Consider the following 16,787-nt stretch of genomic DNA (forward strand, 5'->3'; position numbering starts at 1 on the left):
AGAGGTTAAACTTTTACTCACAGGCTTCAGCAACAGGGAGCAGATTGGAACCAGAAATTTTAGATGGGACCCAGCCAGGCATCCCAGCAGAGCTCTGGGTGGAATCTGGAGCTTGGTTGTGCTCCTGGTTGTCTGTGACACCCTCCACCATACATGGGTAGATTGTGTGTGTGTGTGTGTGTGTGTGTGTGTGTGTGTGTGTGTGTGTGTGTGTGTGTGCAGTTGCTTAGAAAATAGAAAGACAAAGATTACTGAGAGATTTTAGGCATGACTCCGATGCTGGGACTTGACCTCTATGGGGACCAGAGCTGCTGGAGCAGGTTCTAAGCTACCAAGAGACAAAGCTCAATGTCCAACCATAGCAAGGAGTAGACTCCTCCTTTTGTCCCCACAGAATGGCAAGCTGCTGTGTGGCCCCAAGGCCTGTGAAGAATATACCCCAGCTTAGTCTGCTGTGCGATTACTACTTAAGGAGTATGGACAGGTTGCCCAGGCGTGGAAAGCAACCTGGCACTATGACAGGAGGCCAAAACATCTCCATCCAGGATAGGGTTTTGTGGAGCCATTATAACAGCTCAGAACTGGCCGATCACTGCTGGGGAAGAAGTAGAATAAATGAAATAACTTGAGGGTATAAACGCAAGTGGGATTCTCCAAATCACTGGTTCTCAATCTTCCTACTGCTGCAACCCATTGATAGGGTTCCTCATGCTGTGGTGATCCCCCACCATAAAATTATTTCATTGCTATTCCATAAGTGTAATTTTGCCATTGTTATGAATCATAATGGAAACATCTGTGTTTTCTGATGGGCTTAGGCAACCACCAAAGGGGTTTCATCCCACATGTTGAGAACCACTGCTGTAGAGGCTGCAGATACTCAGCTTGTACTAGGAAGACAGACCATGGCCCCTTACAAAAAGCAACTGTAATTGACACAACAAAACTTTTACAAGCCCTTGTCTTCATGAGAACCCTGCCACGGGGACATGTCCCATCAGAGCCTAACCCTGAGTGCTCTGATGCTTTGGGTTCCTCCAACCTCTTCCAGCTGCTGCATGGCTCCTTCTCATCATACAGCCAGAAAAGGCAAAGAAAACATCAAAGGCACAAGGAAAGATGACCTTACATTTCGCCCCTCTCTGAGTTAGAGCACTCTTTAAACCAAAGAAATGAGTCATTAATAAATATGTAATGAAATCATTCCCATCTTTAGAGACAATCAGTTCTTGACTGTATCATGAGCTATAATTTGAGAAAGTTTATCTTCCGACACAACAAAGGTGTTAATGAGCTACTGAAATCAGTAACGCACAGTGCAATACTCATAGGGGTCTATTAGACAGAAGTTATCTAGGGCTCAAAACAATGTTGAGGTAGAAACTAATCTCCAAGAAATAATTTCACATTGCTTTAGGTGACAGCAACATAAACACAATCTTCAGTCCTAATCAACTTCTAAGTGGAAATATAGATAAATATTATAAATTATTAATAATTAACATTCATTAATGATAGTTAATATAAAACTGTAAAACCAAACACCAGAGTATTCTACAAGTCTGCAGGAGACCATCTGGTTACCCTGAAAGTAAAAGATGTCCCTTGGACTTAGCTTCAGAGTTAAGTCCTGCTAGTGGCCTAATCCTGGCCATGACTGAATGGTCCCTGGAAACAAGGCACTACTCCAAATTTCTTCAAGCTCATCTTTGGCTTCCGCAAATGAGTTGTTTCAGATGTCTTGCCTAGGAGAGCTGATCTGCTCTGCCACCTAGTGAAAATGGTGACCTGGTCATATGCATGTCCAAAATCTTATAGCAAGTAGAAGGCAGAATCCATTATGCTCGAGGACATACAAGTCACAAAGTGGGGCAAACCTTGTTCCACATAGTATGTCACGGTCTTATGAAACCCAGGATACAACCCTGAAGAATATCAGAGATGTCGTGTTTAATTCACTTCCCCTCTACTGATCCAATGCTCCCTTCCCAGGACTTGAACTGTGCCTTGCTCACCCATCCTGCAATTACAAAAATGCTTTATTTGGGGTCATTTCTGTTTCTGTACTGGACTCTGAACCCTGTGAGAGCAAGCTTTAAATCCAATTCACTTCAATCTTTTTAGTGTTGGCCATAGGCTTGGGCATTAGGTAGGGCCTTAATAAATATTAAACTGAGGTCAAAAGAAGGGAAAGGACAGGAAGGAGGCAGCTTTCAAAGTGTGACATTTGTCGTTCATACCACGTCTCAGCTCCAGTTTCAAATTTTCAGGGGTCTACTAGACTTTGCCATCTCGTGTGAAAAATACCCACAATTTCTGAACGGAATCTAATTGTCTTTGCACCTCAAATGCTCTGCTCCTCTGATTACACTGCTATCCACTAAGCTACCTGGAGTCATCTTCTATCCCCTCATTTCCATCAATGCCATGTCCAGTTATACTGACCAAGAAGGACAGGAATTTGTCCCTTCCTCTACTGTCTACCTGAATTTCTGCCCTCCTCACCTTCTGTGACAGCTCATCAAATAATTCCCAAAGTGTCCCCAAACCCAGTCAGACTTCCAACTATCAAATATCATCACTCACTCAGACACCACACTATTTACTTTTAAATTTCAATGGCTCCCCATTCATCGTCTACAAGATAATGTCAACTATGGAGTGCAGATAGCTATCATAGCCTATCCTAAACTTACTTTTTTAAGGCACATTCCTCAGCTTCTATCCTATAAGCTCTATTTATTCCTCATAATTGTCATTCTTAATCAACACCAGTGATTCTCACGTCTGTGCACCTTCCTGCGGCTTCTTCATCATAGCTAGACTTCCCATCTGAACAACTCTTGCTTTGACCACTCCCGTCTACTCTACAGCTTTCCCGATGACACTCGGATCTTACCTGCTTAGCAATGTCTTCTCTAGAATTTAAATGCTTGTAAATTTATCTAAATGGTAGCAAATCCTCTGGGGTTATGCTCTCATGGTGCCTTCATTAGCATCTGTGGAAACCACAGCTATCCCATTTGGACTTCTTTGCAAATCATGAGAAAGAGCTTTCTCTGAACAGGGGTAGCTTTGTGGCAAAGTATAGAGACTGGGAAGAGAAATGTGGGCTGGCTTTCAACCCCCACTGACATGTTTGATTAGAGTCTCAAGTACACAGAAACATTTTATTCATGCTGAACCTGAGAACTCATTGTTACAATTGCCTTAAAAATGTTGGTGTAGTTCCTCTGGCTGGTGACTTCTTGAAGGCAGTTGTAGCAATAAAATTTATGTTTCCTGGACTAGGACACAGAAAGCATTGGTGTGTCCTTTGAATTGTTGACTTTTTTGGAAATGAGCACACATTCCAAATGCTATCAACACAGATATGAGGAATGTCTCTGGACCACAAAAAAATATTTTTATACTTCTAATCTGCAGAAGTATTTTTAGCAGTCTGCTCTTGAGTAAATAACTTGACTTCTTTATATCTCCACTTCCTTTTTATATGATCAGGAGAGCAATGGTGCCTCCCAGTAATGCTTTCAATGTCAAAGCTTTCCCATAGGCTGCTGTGTTTGACCATTAGTCCCCACCTGGTGGCCCTGTACTAGGAGCTTGTAGAACTCTTGGAAATGTGGGCTAGCTAGTAGAAGTGGGTCGTGGGGGCGGGGCTTTGAAGATGGTATTTTCTTTTGGTTGCCACTCTACTCCTCTGTTCCAAGATGGGAAGGGCTTCTATCACCAAGGACCCCACTAGGCCTTCTGAACCATGAGCCAAGACAAACCCCTCTTCCCTAAGTTGCTTCTCCAGGTATCTTGTCAGAGTAATGAAAACAGCAACTAGTGCAGCCCCCAGGGTTGTTGTGAGGATCCAGTGAGATGTGATTCATAAAGGGTTCACAAAAGTGCGGGACAAAGGATGCAACTATGGCTTAGTTTCTGTTTCTCTGGGTGCTGGGAATGAACCCAGGGCCTTGTGGATGCTAGGCAAACACTTGGCCACTAAGCTGCCTCCTAGGCCACTATTGACTATTCTTATTGACACAGAATAAGCAAAGAGGGTTCCTAGCAATAAATACGACCTTCTTAGAGGAAAGAACCCTGTTGTCTCATCTCTAAAACTGGAGATAGATCTGCATTCTATATAAGGATGTTGCCATTAGTGTCTGGTGGCTGAAGATGCTCTACTTTACAGATAGCCTTGCACTGGAGAATTTGGTTGTGTTTAGATGTAACTGAAACCACACCCTGGATGGCTAAAAGCACCAGAGCACGAATGGGCTGTGTGATCTCTCCTATGGTTCTACTATTTTTCCATCTCACCTTCACCAAATGTCCTGCCTATGTCCTCCTCCATGTGCCCATTCCACGCCCAGAATTTTCTTTCCATAGGCTAAGATCCAGACTCAGGCAGAATGTACTTCTCTCCCAGAATGTACTGCTGCAACTTGCCTGACTCTCCCTATTGCCAGCCCTTCTTCCTAAGCCATACTCCTCCCCAATTGATTAGTGGACATCACTAATCATGAACATCCTTCCCATCGTCACAGATCTCCCACAGACAAGCCATACCCCATTCCCTCAGCCCAAACCAGCTGCTTCCTCCTCTGTGTTCCCAAAGCTTTGTGGTCCCACCTTGGTTTAGTATTTACACTGAAGTACAAAGTTTAAGTAGTTTCTATAGGGATCTTAACCCTAACTGCCTGGACTTGAATTCTGACTCTGCTGTTTACTGGTGGTGCGATCTTTGCTTTTCATGCCTCAGTTGCCTTATCTGTGCAAAGACAGTAGTAATTAGACATGCCTCCTTTATTTGTCCAGCATAGCATTATCAACCATCTGCTAGAAGCCAGGATGTTCTGACATCAGGAGACACACAGTAAACACAGCAGGGTTCTTGCTTTCATGAACTTGCATGGAACAGAGAGCCAAGTGATTAAAGCCGAACATAACCAAGCACCACCATCTTTCTAAAGTGAGAAAGAGGGCTTGGTAGGGAAAGGTGTGCTGGCTGTGGTAGGAAAGTGTCTCCAAGGCGGTGCTATTGGTCAGAAGTAGAAGAAAGGGTAGAAATGAGAGGGCCATGCAGAATTCTGAAGGGAGTACATTCTGAGCAAAAGAAATTTCACAGACAAAAGTCTTGAAGTGAGAAAGGCAAGAACTTAGGGGTGGTGTCTCTCTCTCTCTCTCTCTCTCTCTCTCTCTCTCTCTCTCTCTGTGTGTGTGTGTGTGTGTGTGTGTGTGTGTGTGTGTGTGTGTGTGTGACAGAGATGCTGAAGGGCCACTGAGTGAAGCAGAGTAGAAGACAAGTGACTCCCTATTCTTAGCACCACAACTTCCAGATTTTTATCACTTAAATCTTTCTCCAATCTATTTTCCCTCCTCTTCATCCATGATCTTCTCCTTTAATCCCAGATGTCTTTGCAATTGAGCTCTCTGACTGCTGAGATAATATGAGGATGTCTGGTACTCTATACTTCTTCAGTGACTGGCTGGCAATTGTTACTTCATGGACAAAGTCATCTAGGATCAATTCCTTATTTATTTCCTTATTTAAGATTCCCTTGTGGTTGAGACTCCCTTAAAAGGCTATTTTAAGATTTATTTTTGTTTTTGTATGTCTACGAGTGTTTTACCTGTATGTATGTACGTATGTATGTATGTATGTATGTATGTATGTATGCATGCATGCATGCATGCATACCATGGAGGCCACAAGAGCGTGTGGGATCCCTAGGAGTTGGGGACATTTGTGCGTCACCATGTAGGTACTAGGAACAAACCTGGGTCCTCTGGAAGAGTAGCAACTGCCCTTAACCACTGTGCCACCTCTCCAGCCCCATAGAAGCTATTTTTTATAGTTCCATGTCTATGCCATCAAAATGGTGTGTGTGTGGGGGGGGACAGGAGAAAGAAAGAAAAGAGAAATCATTGCAAATTCCTCCAAAGACTTCTAAGAGAAAGAGCTGAATTCAGGTGATGGGTAAGACACCAATCATTGATCAGAAAGACCAAATGTACTCAGTGCATCCCCAGCTTAAATGTGCAAGATAATGAATACCATCTCTCAAAGGGAGGGGAAAAGGAAGAGAAACAAACCACGGGAGTGATTTCTACTTACTGTTCCTTTGCACCAAGATACCTCCACTATCTTTTGACCTGAAACTCCTCTTCATTAGATGCCATTACCCTTTAACGCAGGGTAAAGTCCTACACAGTCACCTGGAGCCTGCCTTTTCCTTTAGGATCTGCAAGCACCTGGGAATCCCAACTTTTCACCTAGCATTTTCATCAGTGATTGATCTGACCCATCCTTCAGGGAATTAATTCACACAGCACCTGTTTAGATAGCTTCACTCCTCCCTAGAAGAAAAGGAGGTGGTGTTTGTTTGTTTGTTTGTTTGTTTTTTTTGGTGCTCTCAGTCTACATGGGAGACCAACACCCATTCCTTCAGGTCCCTTGGCATGTAGCCATGTTACTATCTCATCACTTGAGTGAGTTATCTAAACTACTTCGGTCACCGAGGCCCTGATCCAATGAAGCCACCTCTGGAGCTCAGACCACAGCTGAGAGTCACTGTCACAAAACTCTGCTTCCCCAAACTTCTTTCCTCTAAACATTCCTCTTAGTTATCAGGGGTAGATAGATTAAATGAGTTTAATCTAAAACACAAGACATTTCTGTTTCAGCATGGAAATTTAAAATACCTTTATTTGTGCAAGCAATTCAAAGCCAGGACCAAGCAGAGAAGATATCAGTGAAGCATTTGTTTACGTGCTTTTACACCACCGTGGAAGGGAAACATAACAGAGTTTATATTTATGCCATGTAGACCTCTATAGAACCAGATGTGGCTTGCTATGTACCTTGTAACTCATCTCCTCTAAGCTATAAAGCCCCTCCCCCTTTTTCTGACAAGTTTGAGAAACTGCTGTTTTCTATCAGCAGATGCAACAGATGGCTGGCACATGCCTGCTTTGCTAAATGAAATTGGCTCTCTGTGGAGTCACTCTTTGATCCCCAGTGGCATGTCCACACAACACAGCATAAAAGACCAGGGCAGAGTGGAGTCGTAACACTAAAGGTTTAACATCGTCCTTTTGGGATGTGTACCTTCTTTTTGGTTGTGAGCCTAGCCTTTAATGGCTGAGCTATCCCTCCAGCCCTATGTGTACCTTCTTAAAAAAAATCACACCCATGGCATGTAAAATGTATTCACATCCCATTTTTGAAGTAGTGGAACAGGGGTCAGCAAACGAGGTATTTCCTCATTTGGTGATGTAAAGACACACTAACATTGGATGGCAAGTCCCAGGAGTCCCAAGACATGAAACCAGTGGGTTGGAGCCACTCAAACAATCATAACTCCATTGGGAGAAAATGCGGACAGGGTTAGATCTACGGATCTATATAATAGTATTGTAGTAAATATGGGGTTGACAGGGAACGCTTCAGAGTGTTCTTGTGGTGATGAGGCTGGGGACCATCTTTTGAAGACGGAAAGGATGCTCTTAAGTTAAAATTCACTCCCTGTTGTTATTCTTTGATTTTTTTTTATCAAGGGGAAAACCCCACTTTACTACACGCCTGGAATGCAGCCACTCCAATGGGAAACTCGAGACTGCAAACTGCAGCTAACATTTCATGGAACCAATGTTGCATCATCTCAATACTGCCTAGGGAATAGGCTCTCTGGCACGGTAACAGCACTTGCCTAAAGGACTTAGACTATCTAGTTATTATTACTGAAATATATCTCTACAATCACAGTTTTCTTAAAATAATTAGCCAACACCTGAGTTGGCTGTCAGGAAAAAATGACCTGAGTTTTGTTTCTATCTTTTTAAAATGGTACTTTGCTCCTTTCAAAGCTGAATTTGAGTGTGGCTGACTAGGCTCATTTATAAGGCAAATCCATACAAAGATGTCATACTCTCTGTATACTCTATACACTATTATTTGTAAGTAACTTTCAGTAACTCAAGACTGTTATTTGTTAATAGGGAGCTAATGAGGATCAATTGATTCATTTAAAATAAATTTTCCATGCTAGAAATACTTCCTCTGATACACTGTGACTTCATCATAATTATTATCTATTCTTGTTTGGGGTGGTGCAGGGGACTAAACCCAGAATTTCTTGCAATAGGTGCTCGGCTACTGGGTTATTTATCCATCCAATATTTTATATTCTTGATGGCCATGTATAACAGCAAAGGGGTAGGAAGATAGCTCAGTGTGCAAGAGTCTTTGCTGCACGAACACGACGATGACCTGAAATCATATCTCTGGAAATGTAAAAAGCAGGTGTGTGTGTGTGTGCTAGGTGGAGATGGGGATTTCTGGGGGCGTGCTGTCTCTAGGCCTAGTTCCAGGTTCTGGGTGAGACCCTATCTCAATGACTAGGCAGAGAGGGGCAGTGCAGGACCCCCAGTGCCCTCTGGCTTTTGCCCATGAGCCCAGGCACACACTATCTACACTTAATAAAAGTTAAAAGCCACAAAGGAGCATGTTTCTGCAGTCTAGCCCGATAATTCAAGTCCTCTAAAATACATGCATCACTAGGATAGCAGACATCTTAAAAACATTTTGAAAATGAACTAACACACTCTACATTACCAAACTCTTTCTCTAAGAGCTGGGCATGCTTGTACTGATGGCTCAACCTTACTCCATAATTCAGATGAAAGATCTGAAATTCATATTGGTTGATTATCTTCACCCAAAGCATTTCTAGACCACAGAGAGCAATTTTACCCCAAGCCTTGTCATCCAACTAAGAAATTCAGACTTTGAGTGGTAAGAAGAAGTCAATGCTGATGGCTCAGGATGATTCCATAAACTATGCCCACCCCCTCCAAAAAAGAAAAAAAGAAAAGAAAAAAGTAACGTTAAAATAGATGTGTCCCTTAGCCGGGTGTTGGTGGCGCACACCTTTAATCCCAGCACTGGGAAGGCAGAGACAGGCAGATCTCTGTGAGTTCGAGGCCAGCCTGGTCTACAGAGTGAGTGCCAGGAGAAGCTCCAAAGCCACAGTGAAACCCTGTCTCGAAAAACAAAAAACAAAACAAAAAAAACCAAAGAAACAAAAAACAGATGTGTCCCAAAATAATAAACAAATAATAAACATCATTAAGTAAGAGATTCCTAGCACCTTAATGTTTCTGCAGGCGATTGGCTATATTGTCATTAAAAGACCAAGCCTTTGTCAGCCTTATACATGAAGAGCTACTCATAGGAGTTAACGTCTATAAAACATTTTGGCCTTACACCAGATTTGTTCATGTGGAAATCAGCATCCACGTCCTAAAGTTAGAATTCAGATGTGTCTAACCAAACCTTCCCATTAAAATTTTTACTTGAAAGCCTTGGGGTTTAGGAAGTGTTATTTTCCAAATAAAATGTTTAATTAGTGCCTAATTTAGAAAACCAAAATGGTTGTTTATGGCCCCTGCCTGTCTCAAATTTAAAGAACACGAATGAGGCACGGACTCATTGAAAAATAACAACTGTTAAACAGTTGTACACAACGGTAAAGGGTCTTTCCCCTTTGTGACTACAAAGCCTTCAAGCCTAAGCCCTTTTCAATAGAAACTCTTCTCAACTAAAAGCTTTTAGGAAAGGTGGGCCAGAAAATGAGTGTTTTATATGGAGGAGAAAATGGGGACAAAGTTTTCCACTGCCCCTGCACCTCAAAAGAAAGGAAATTCAGGTAGGATGATTTCAGCAGAGAACACTTCCAATGAAGATTTTTGAGTACTTCAGAAGCTAGTGAAGTCACATAAGTGTTAGTTAGATCTCTGGTCTCCATAGACGATTGCCTATAAAAACCACTCTGCCATTTTCTTGAGTGATATCTAGTATGGAAATGATATGGGGTAATAGATATTAAGTATTTATGACATAGAACATCACACAATTTTAAACTCATCCCATATGTGTTTAGCCCCATCCAATATAAACTCACCCATTCATACACATATAACATGAAATGAGTTTCTAGATGACAGATCAACACGTGTCACTCCTGGGAAACAGAAATGTCACAGCACGTCTATAATGAGTGCTTACACCTTAGAAGACTGGAAGTTGACCAAATGAATTTTTCTGTGATGGACAACCTATTTATAATGGTATCAAACAAAATGTACTACATCACAGGCTAATTTATTATTAAAATTTTTCCCAGGGCCTCAAATGCTGCCTAGAATATTCATGTTATTGCTTCATCATATGTTGCTTCGACTGCTGAACCTTTAAGTGACTTTTCTGATAAATTTATATTCATGTTTGTAACAATTTTCTTAAGATTTGTTTCTGTAAGTAAAATGCCCCCACTGAAAAGGTTGCATTCAAGCTTTTCCCCATCCTGGTGGGACTGTCCTACTATGGTCTCACCCAACATAAGAGTCTGCATAGCTCCCTACATACTGAAAACACTTGCCTAAGGTCTGACTAATGTCCTTTGGGAAAATAAAGCTCGTTGTAGTCCCCTTGTACTTCTCTGAAGCTGATCGGGGGGTATGCTTTAAATGGCTCTCAGCACTTTGAGTGACCGAACTCAATTTACTAGAAATGGATGGTTCTTTATTTGCTTTTACTAGGTCTTGTATCTTAAAAAAAAGAAGAGAGAGAGAGAGAGAGAGAGAGAGAGAGAGAGAGAGAGAGAGAGAAGAGAGAAACTTGGCCCACATGTTGCTAAAGCCAAAGCTTAAAATGTAATGAATCAGATATGTTTTGTTTCTGCGGTGTTGAAATGTCTAAGTGTTTGATATCATTTGGATTAAATAACTAGGTAGTGGTGTTAACTTTTCATTTTTCATGTTTTGATGTGGTTTGGCTTTAGCTATGGATGTCTTTCAAAACACCTAACTGATATTGAAGTCATTATTTTTCCCCATCTACACATTTCCCTGGCATTTCAAAATGTATGGTGCTGGATCGAATTATTTTGGGGGGCAAAATTGGCTGTATTTAAATAAGATTTAAAAATACATTTCTTTTGGCATTGTGGAGTTCTTTCCACGATATCCTGCTTAATACATGAGAAAAACACACATCAGATGCTATGTAATGACCTGGAGTCACCTCTCACAGAGAACAAGGTAACTTCTTGAGGTGATAACTTCATTCTGCTTAAAGAGCTAAGCCATACATTTAATTGATACCTAAGCAGGAGGGAATAAAACACTAGGCACCTCGTCTTTAGCTAGTTCTGTCCTTTCACCTAACCCCTCACAAGACAGTCCTGAGATTGCCGAGTATGTGTGCAAACCCATTTTATATTTAGCAAGAAGCCAGTATTTGTAAATATGCAGTTACAAAGCAATAGAGGAGACAGCACAGAACTGAAGCCTTTGCATGCAATTCTCCAGAAGGTAGGTGTGTGTGTGTGTGTGTGTGTGTGTGTGTGTGTGTGTGTGTGTGTGGTAGTAGTAGCTTGGCATTTTCTACCATTTTTCAGTTATGCAACCCTTTCACCTGAAGAGGTGGGTGGGTTTGAACTACTTTCATGTTTTTGATGGATCCATTATTATGAACAAGTACCTTTAAAATATAGACTGTTGAGTGCAATAACAAGTGGTTAACCACCAGTAAACAGATTTGGGTGAGAAAAAAGGAAGCCATGAAAGGCCAGTTATTCATGAGTGATTTCACAATATTCTGAACTAGACTGCACACAAAGTTTCTACAAAGAGACAGTTGCAGACAGAAAAAGGACAGCAGTGGCTTCAGTGAACTTATCTGTGCAATGGGACCATAGCATCTATGACCTGTATCCTCCTTACAGCACTTGACAGAAACGCATAGCAAGAGAAACACTGAAGGTCTGGATGTGATCTATTTTAAAGGGAGATTTTGGAAAAAAAAATAGAACAAACAGGATAAAACGACAGCTGAAGTGGTCATGCCTGTGCTGTAATAGGCAATTACAGGGAACCAAAGCGGTTTCCTGATTTAGCATAGTTGCTGTTTATAAAGTGTTTTCTTGATTACATTCTTCTTGAAAATGTCTATTTAAGCAATTCTAGAATTTAAAAAACCCTGAAAATGTGCAGTTAATTATAATTACAATGGGTTTCATAGCAGACACATTTTTTTACCAACTAATGAGCAGAATTTATTACTTACCACTTGTCCTCTAGACAATGGTGCCACAGAAATTAAGGTCACACAGACACTCTATCCTTCCCAAGTAAGAGTCCATTAATATTGTGATGAAGATGTATAGAAATTGACACACAAAAGGCCATTACGTGTTAAGTACTAAGAGGAATGCTTCATTAACATAAGTTGCTGTTTTTTCTTTTTTTCATAGAAAAGCATTTTGAATGGACACTTTAAAAAATCAGTAGTCTTTAATTTTCATGGTTTTATTTAATTTTTTGAGCCTATGAACCTCTACCAGAAATGTATGGCATCACATTCCTCTGAACAAAACTCTACATTATCAGCCTTTAAAAATTCATGCCAAGGATATCTATAAACTTATTTTGTTGTAAAGTATAAATAATGCCACAAATGATTATCACTTAGTATAGAAAGTCTTTGATCACTGGAAACACAGTGAGATGGATGTTTGGGGTCTTTATATTCATAACCCCAAGACACCAAACCTTATTAAAATAGTGACCGTAGGCACATTGCCCCCTTAGATTCTTCCATTTATTTGACAACTTTAAATACATTGGAACTGATCCCTTATTTGCTTTGGCAACCAGACAAGAACTTGTATAGAATTGTAAATGTTACTACACACACACCGTTATTATGCCACCACCAGAGAGAAGAAACTCTAAAAAGTTCTCTCTCTCTCTCTCTCTTTCTCTCTCTCTCTCTCTCTGTCCCTCTCTCTCTCTCTCTCTCTCTCTCTCTCTCTCTCTCTCTCTGTGTGTGTGTGTGTGTGTAGTGTGTCTGTCTGTCTGTCTCCTCTCTATGTCTGTCTCTGTGTCTCTGTCTCTGTGTGTGTCTGTCTCCTCTCTATGTCTGTCTGTCTCTCTGTGTCTGTCTGTCTGTCTGTCTGTCTGTCTGTCTCTCTCTCTCTCTCTCTCTCTCTCTCTCTCTCTCTCTCTCTCACACACACACAACACACACACACACACACACACACATACACACACACACACACAACACCAGAACTTACCTGCCCCACAGCTTGCCAGGTAAAATTCATGGAGTGGATATTGACAGGAATGGCTGGCATTCTCTGTTGTGCTTTCCTGAAATCATGTGTGAATGGGGCCATTTTCCCCTCTGAGACAATCAGAATGTCTTCTTCAAATCCTGTAGCGTAAATAATAAACTTATCAAACCAAATGCATTTCGAAGAATCAGGCATTTCATGCAGAAAGCAAAAACCTGAGGGAACCAGTGTAGGTCACGGCTTTCCATAAAGCACCTGCCTTTGGTACCAACGTTAATAGAGCTATTTTCTGTCCTTCGTTGGTAAGGACCGGGCTTGCTAACATACAGACATACACAGTTAGAAAGGAAAAGGCGGACTATGTGTGTGAAGTCAAGATTCGCTAATGTTGGGTTCCTCTCACAACTCTGCAGTCAGGACTAGCGACAGCAGGATCGGAATGTTGGGTCGCCTTTGCCTTTTTTCAGAAAGAAACTCATAAACTTCCCAATGGAAGACACCGATTTTAAAAGGAGGAGCACCCTCGAAGTTAAGTTTTAAAACACACTCGGTGCATGTATGGAGAGACTGGGGACAGACTGGGAAGGTGCATGTGCGGGGTCTTACCTATGAGCACTCTCGCCTGATGGGCGTCGATCCACAGGTACAAGCTCTCCTCTGGCGGCTGCCCCGCATCTGCTCGCAGGAGGAGCAGGCAAGGGAGGATGCTACAGAGCCGGAGCACGAAAGCTGGGACAGCACCTCTCCAGGCCATGCTGCTCAGGACCTTCTCGCTGGTGGTGCAATTCCTGACACGGAGACCCAACCTGCTCTAGTGAAGTTCTCGGGGTTTCTTTTTTCTTTTCTTTCTTTCTTTTTTCTTTTTTTTTTTTTTCTTTTGGCTGCAGCTGGCGGGACTGGAGCTGTTCCCACTTAAAACGGCTGGGCGTGCAAGCCTCTGGACTCCGGTGTGAGTGAGCTTGGGGAGAGAGCTGGAGAGGAGGGAGCAAGGAGGGAGTGGATGCGCGGCCGCGCAGAAGGAGGGGCGCTGGAGGGAGAGGGGACCGCAGAGACACGATGATGGCAAAGCTGGCGGTGCCAGCACGTCCCGCAGTGCCAGCAGCTTGAGGATCACACGCGGGAGGGAGGAACCGCGGGAACCGCTGGCACGGACGAGCGCTAAGAGCTGGTGAGGCGCGGGCGGCCACCACTAGGGGGCGCTGCGGGGCAGCGTGGGCGGGGCCGCGGTAGCCGGGAGACCAGGCTCGCCCGAGTCAGGTGAATGAAGTGCTGTGCGCTCCGGGTAGTGTGATGGGGACACAACAGAGAAAACGCACCCAAAGAGACTTCGTGATGGTCACTCGATCCTTCTCCCACCAGAAGAGACATGTGTGGGTGCGGGGATGCGGTGAACGGAAAAAGCTGGGCTCGAGTGGCCATCAAGGATGGTTATAACTCGGTCTTCCATCCCCGGGGGTACTTGAACGCACATAGTCCACCTTTTCCTTTCTAACTATGTATGTCTGAGTGCTTGTCTGCAAACTCTGTTTTCTCTAGCTGACAGTTTGCACTTTCCCAGTAGTTAAGTACTGAGACTCCACAGGCTAGTGAGGCTATGGCAGGTGCTAGTCCTCGCAGGGAGTTTTTTCATTTCTGCACTGGACCAATACCCGACAGGTGGCGTGGTTTGAATTCTTGATAACCCTGTTGCACCCAGAATAGTTCCCTAGATCCTGGATGGTAGCTGTGGCTGACTACATTCTACCCGATACACGCACCACCACCACCACCCACCACACACACACACACACACACACACACACACACACACACACACACACACACACTTGCCCCACAAGGGTAGAACTCCCCTAAAAATTGGATTTTGGAAAAAAAAAAAAAAAAAAAAAAAAGGAGGCGCGTGCCCAGTCCCCGGATTTAGGAGCTTAGGGAAGAACACCTAGCTGGAAGTGACTTCCAGCATTACCTCCTCATCCAGTTCGCTGCAACAAAGATTTTTGCCTCTTGCTGACTCTTTGAATGTGCAGAGGAAGCGGCAGCAAACGGTTTTTTAAAGGTAGAGAAAGTTTTCAGGCTCAGGAAAAGTTCTACACCCCGCTACTTTTCAACCAATGCGCCCCCCACCCCCACCCCACCCCCGGATCCGGAGCTGGGCTGCTGTTCCACTCAGCCCTTTGTAAGCAGCGGGTTTCTCCGCAGGGAAAAGCAAACAAACTACACGACAGAAGTCGCACGTGTGCATGTTCAACAAATGTTAGGTCACTAACAGTCGCGGATAGATAGATAGATAGATAGATAGATAGATAGATAGATAGATGAGATGTCAACTGATGGAAAGAGGGTGTGTGTGTGTGTGTGTGTGTGTGTGTGTGTGTGTGTGTGTAGAATACACAAGAAGACGACTGCCCACTGTGAACTGAAGCTTCGTTTTTCAAGTCTTTTTAGTGTTGATTCCTTTTGCAGTGGCTACTGTTACTATTCTCATTTTACTGATGGGGAAACTAGAGCTTTGAAAATCCGATAAATTGACCGCAGGTATTCAGTCGATGAACGAAGAGAGTCAGGATTCAAATCACTATCGCTCTCTCTTCAAAGCCGCTTCTCGTGACGATTCCTCTTTGTTGTGAGCAAATCATAAGGCAGTTTGCCCTAAAAGTTTCACAGCCACTCTTCCTTGGAAACAAGACATGTAACTGGTTCCGGTGGCACACGCTATAATATGAACACTACAGAAGTAGACACAATGCCTCGGAAGCTCGTTGTTCATACAATCTACATATGGAGTTTGAAGCCAGTCTGAGCTCTCTGAGATTCTAACTCAAAAATCAAAAGTTCTTTCTCCAACATTTTTCTGTTGCAGTGAATATTCATTTAAATGTTTTACTCCATTAGGCAAACTTTAAAACCCTTTAATAGTGTAAAGTCAGTGCCATTCAGTCACAGGTCATAATTTTGAAACACAATAGACATTTTCTGTGACTTGGAGCATGTGGTTTTCGTTGGAGGTTTTTCTAGCCTGGTATTATCGCTCCGTCCTCTATGGCTCTTGGTGCAAGGACGCCCTCTACAGGTTGTTCTTGTCAAATACTAGCTGAGAACTGGAAAAGGAATAAATTCTTAAGATGGCTTTCTCGGAGTGAGGATTCTCTGTAATGGGTGTCTTTGGTGTTGATCTGTCCTGCAATGAGGACATTTTTCCCTTTTCAATAGTTGTTTTGTTTGGTGCTGTGGTAAGTGCCTGTTACCCCAGTACTCAGAGGCTAAGGCAGGAGGGTGTCTAGGAAAATGAGGGCAGCTTAGGCTGCTAGTGAATTCAAGTCCAGCTTGTCTCACATCCTCACAATCATTGTCAGCAGCAGCAGCAGCAGCAGCAGCAGCAGCAGCAGCAGCAGCAACAACAACAACGGTTGTTTTCTGTTCGCTTCTCCCCAGCAGAAGACATTATATTGTGTTTTTAGAAGTATATAAAAATGTTATTTAAGAAATTGTTGGTACTGGAGAGATGTCTAAGCAGGTGAGAGTCCTTACCCCTAACTGAGCAATCATGAGAGTCTGAGCTCATAGCCCCGACAAACAGAAAGCTGGCCCAGGTGGTGTACTCCTGTTAGCCTAGTGCTGAGGAGTGGGACGGGGGATCCCTGGAGCTTACTGCTG

At 42.9% G+C, this 16,787-nt stretch overlaps 1 protein-coding gene across 1 annotated transcript in view; it reads right to left on the bottom strand.

Moving 5' to 3' along the window:
• The window catches only part of Wif1 (WNT inhibitory factor 1), a 57,035-nt gene extending 43,148 nt beyond the window's left edge, over positions 1-13,887 (bottom strand). The window contains exons 1-2 of the mRNA XM_027392307.2: positions 13,740-13,887; positions 13,134-13,273 (exon numbers count right to left, since the gene is read on the bottom strand). Coding sequence (XP_027248108.1) covers positions 13,134-13,273; positions 13,740-13,887 — 288 coding nt within the window. The remainder of the gene's footprint in view (positions 1-13,133; positions 13,274-13,739) is intronic.
• Positions 13,888-16,787: the final 2,900 nt, after the last annotated feature.

This window comes from Cricetulus griseus, assembly GCF_003668045.3.
Source record: "Cricetulus griseus strain 17A/GY chromosome 1 unlocalized genomic scaffold, alternate assembly CriGri-PICRH-1.0 chr1_0, whole genome shotgun sequence".
Classification (NCBI taxonomy): Eukaryota; Metazoa; Chordata; class Mammalia; order Rodentia; family Cricetidae; genus Cricetulus; species Cricetulus griseus.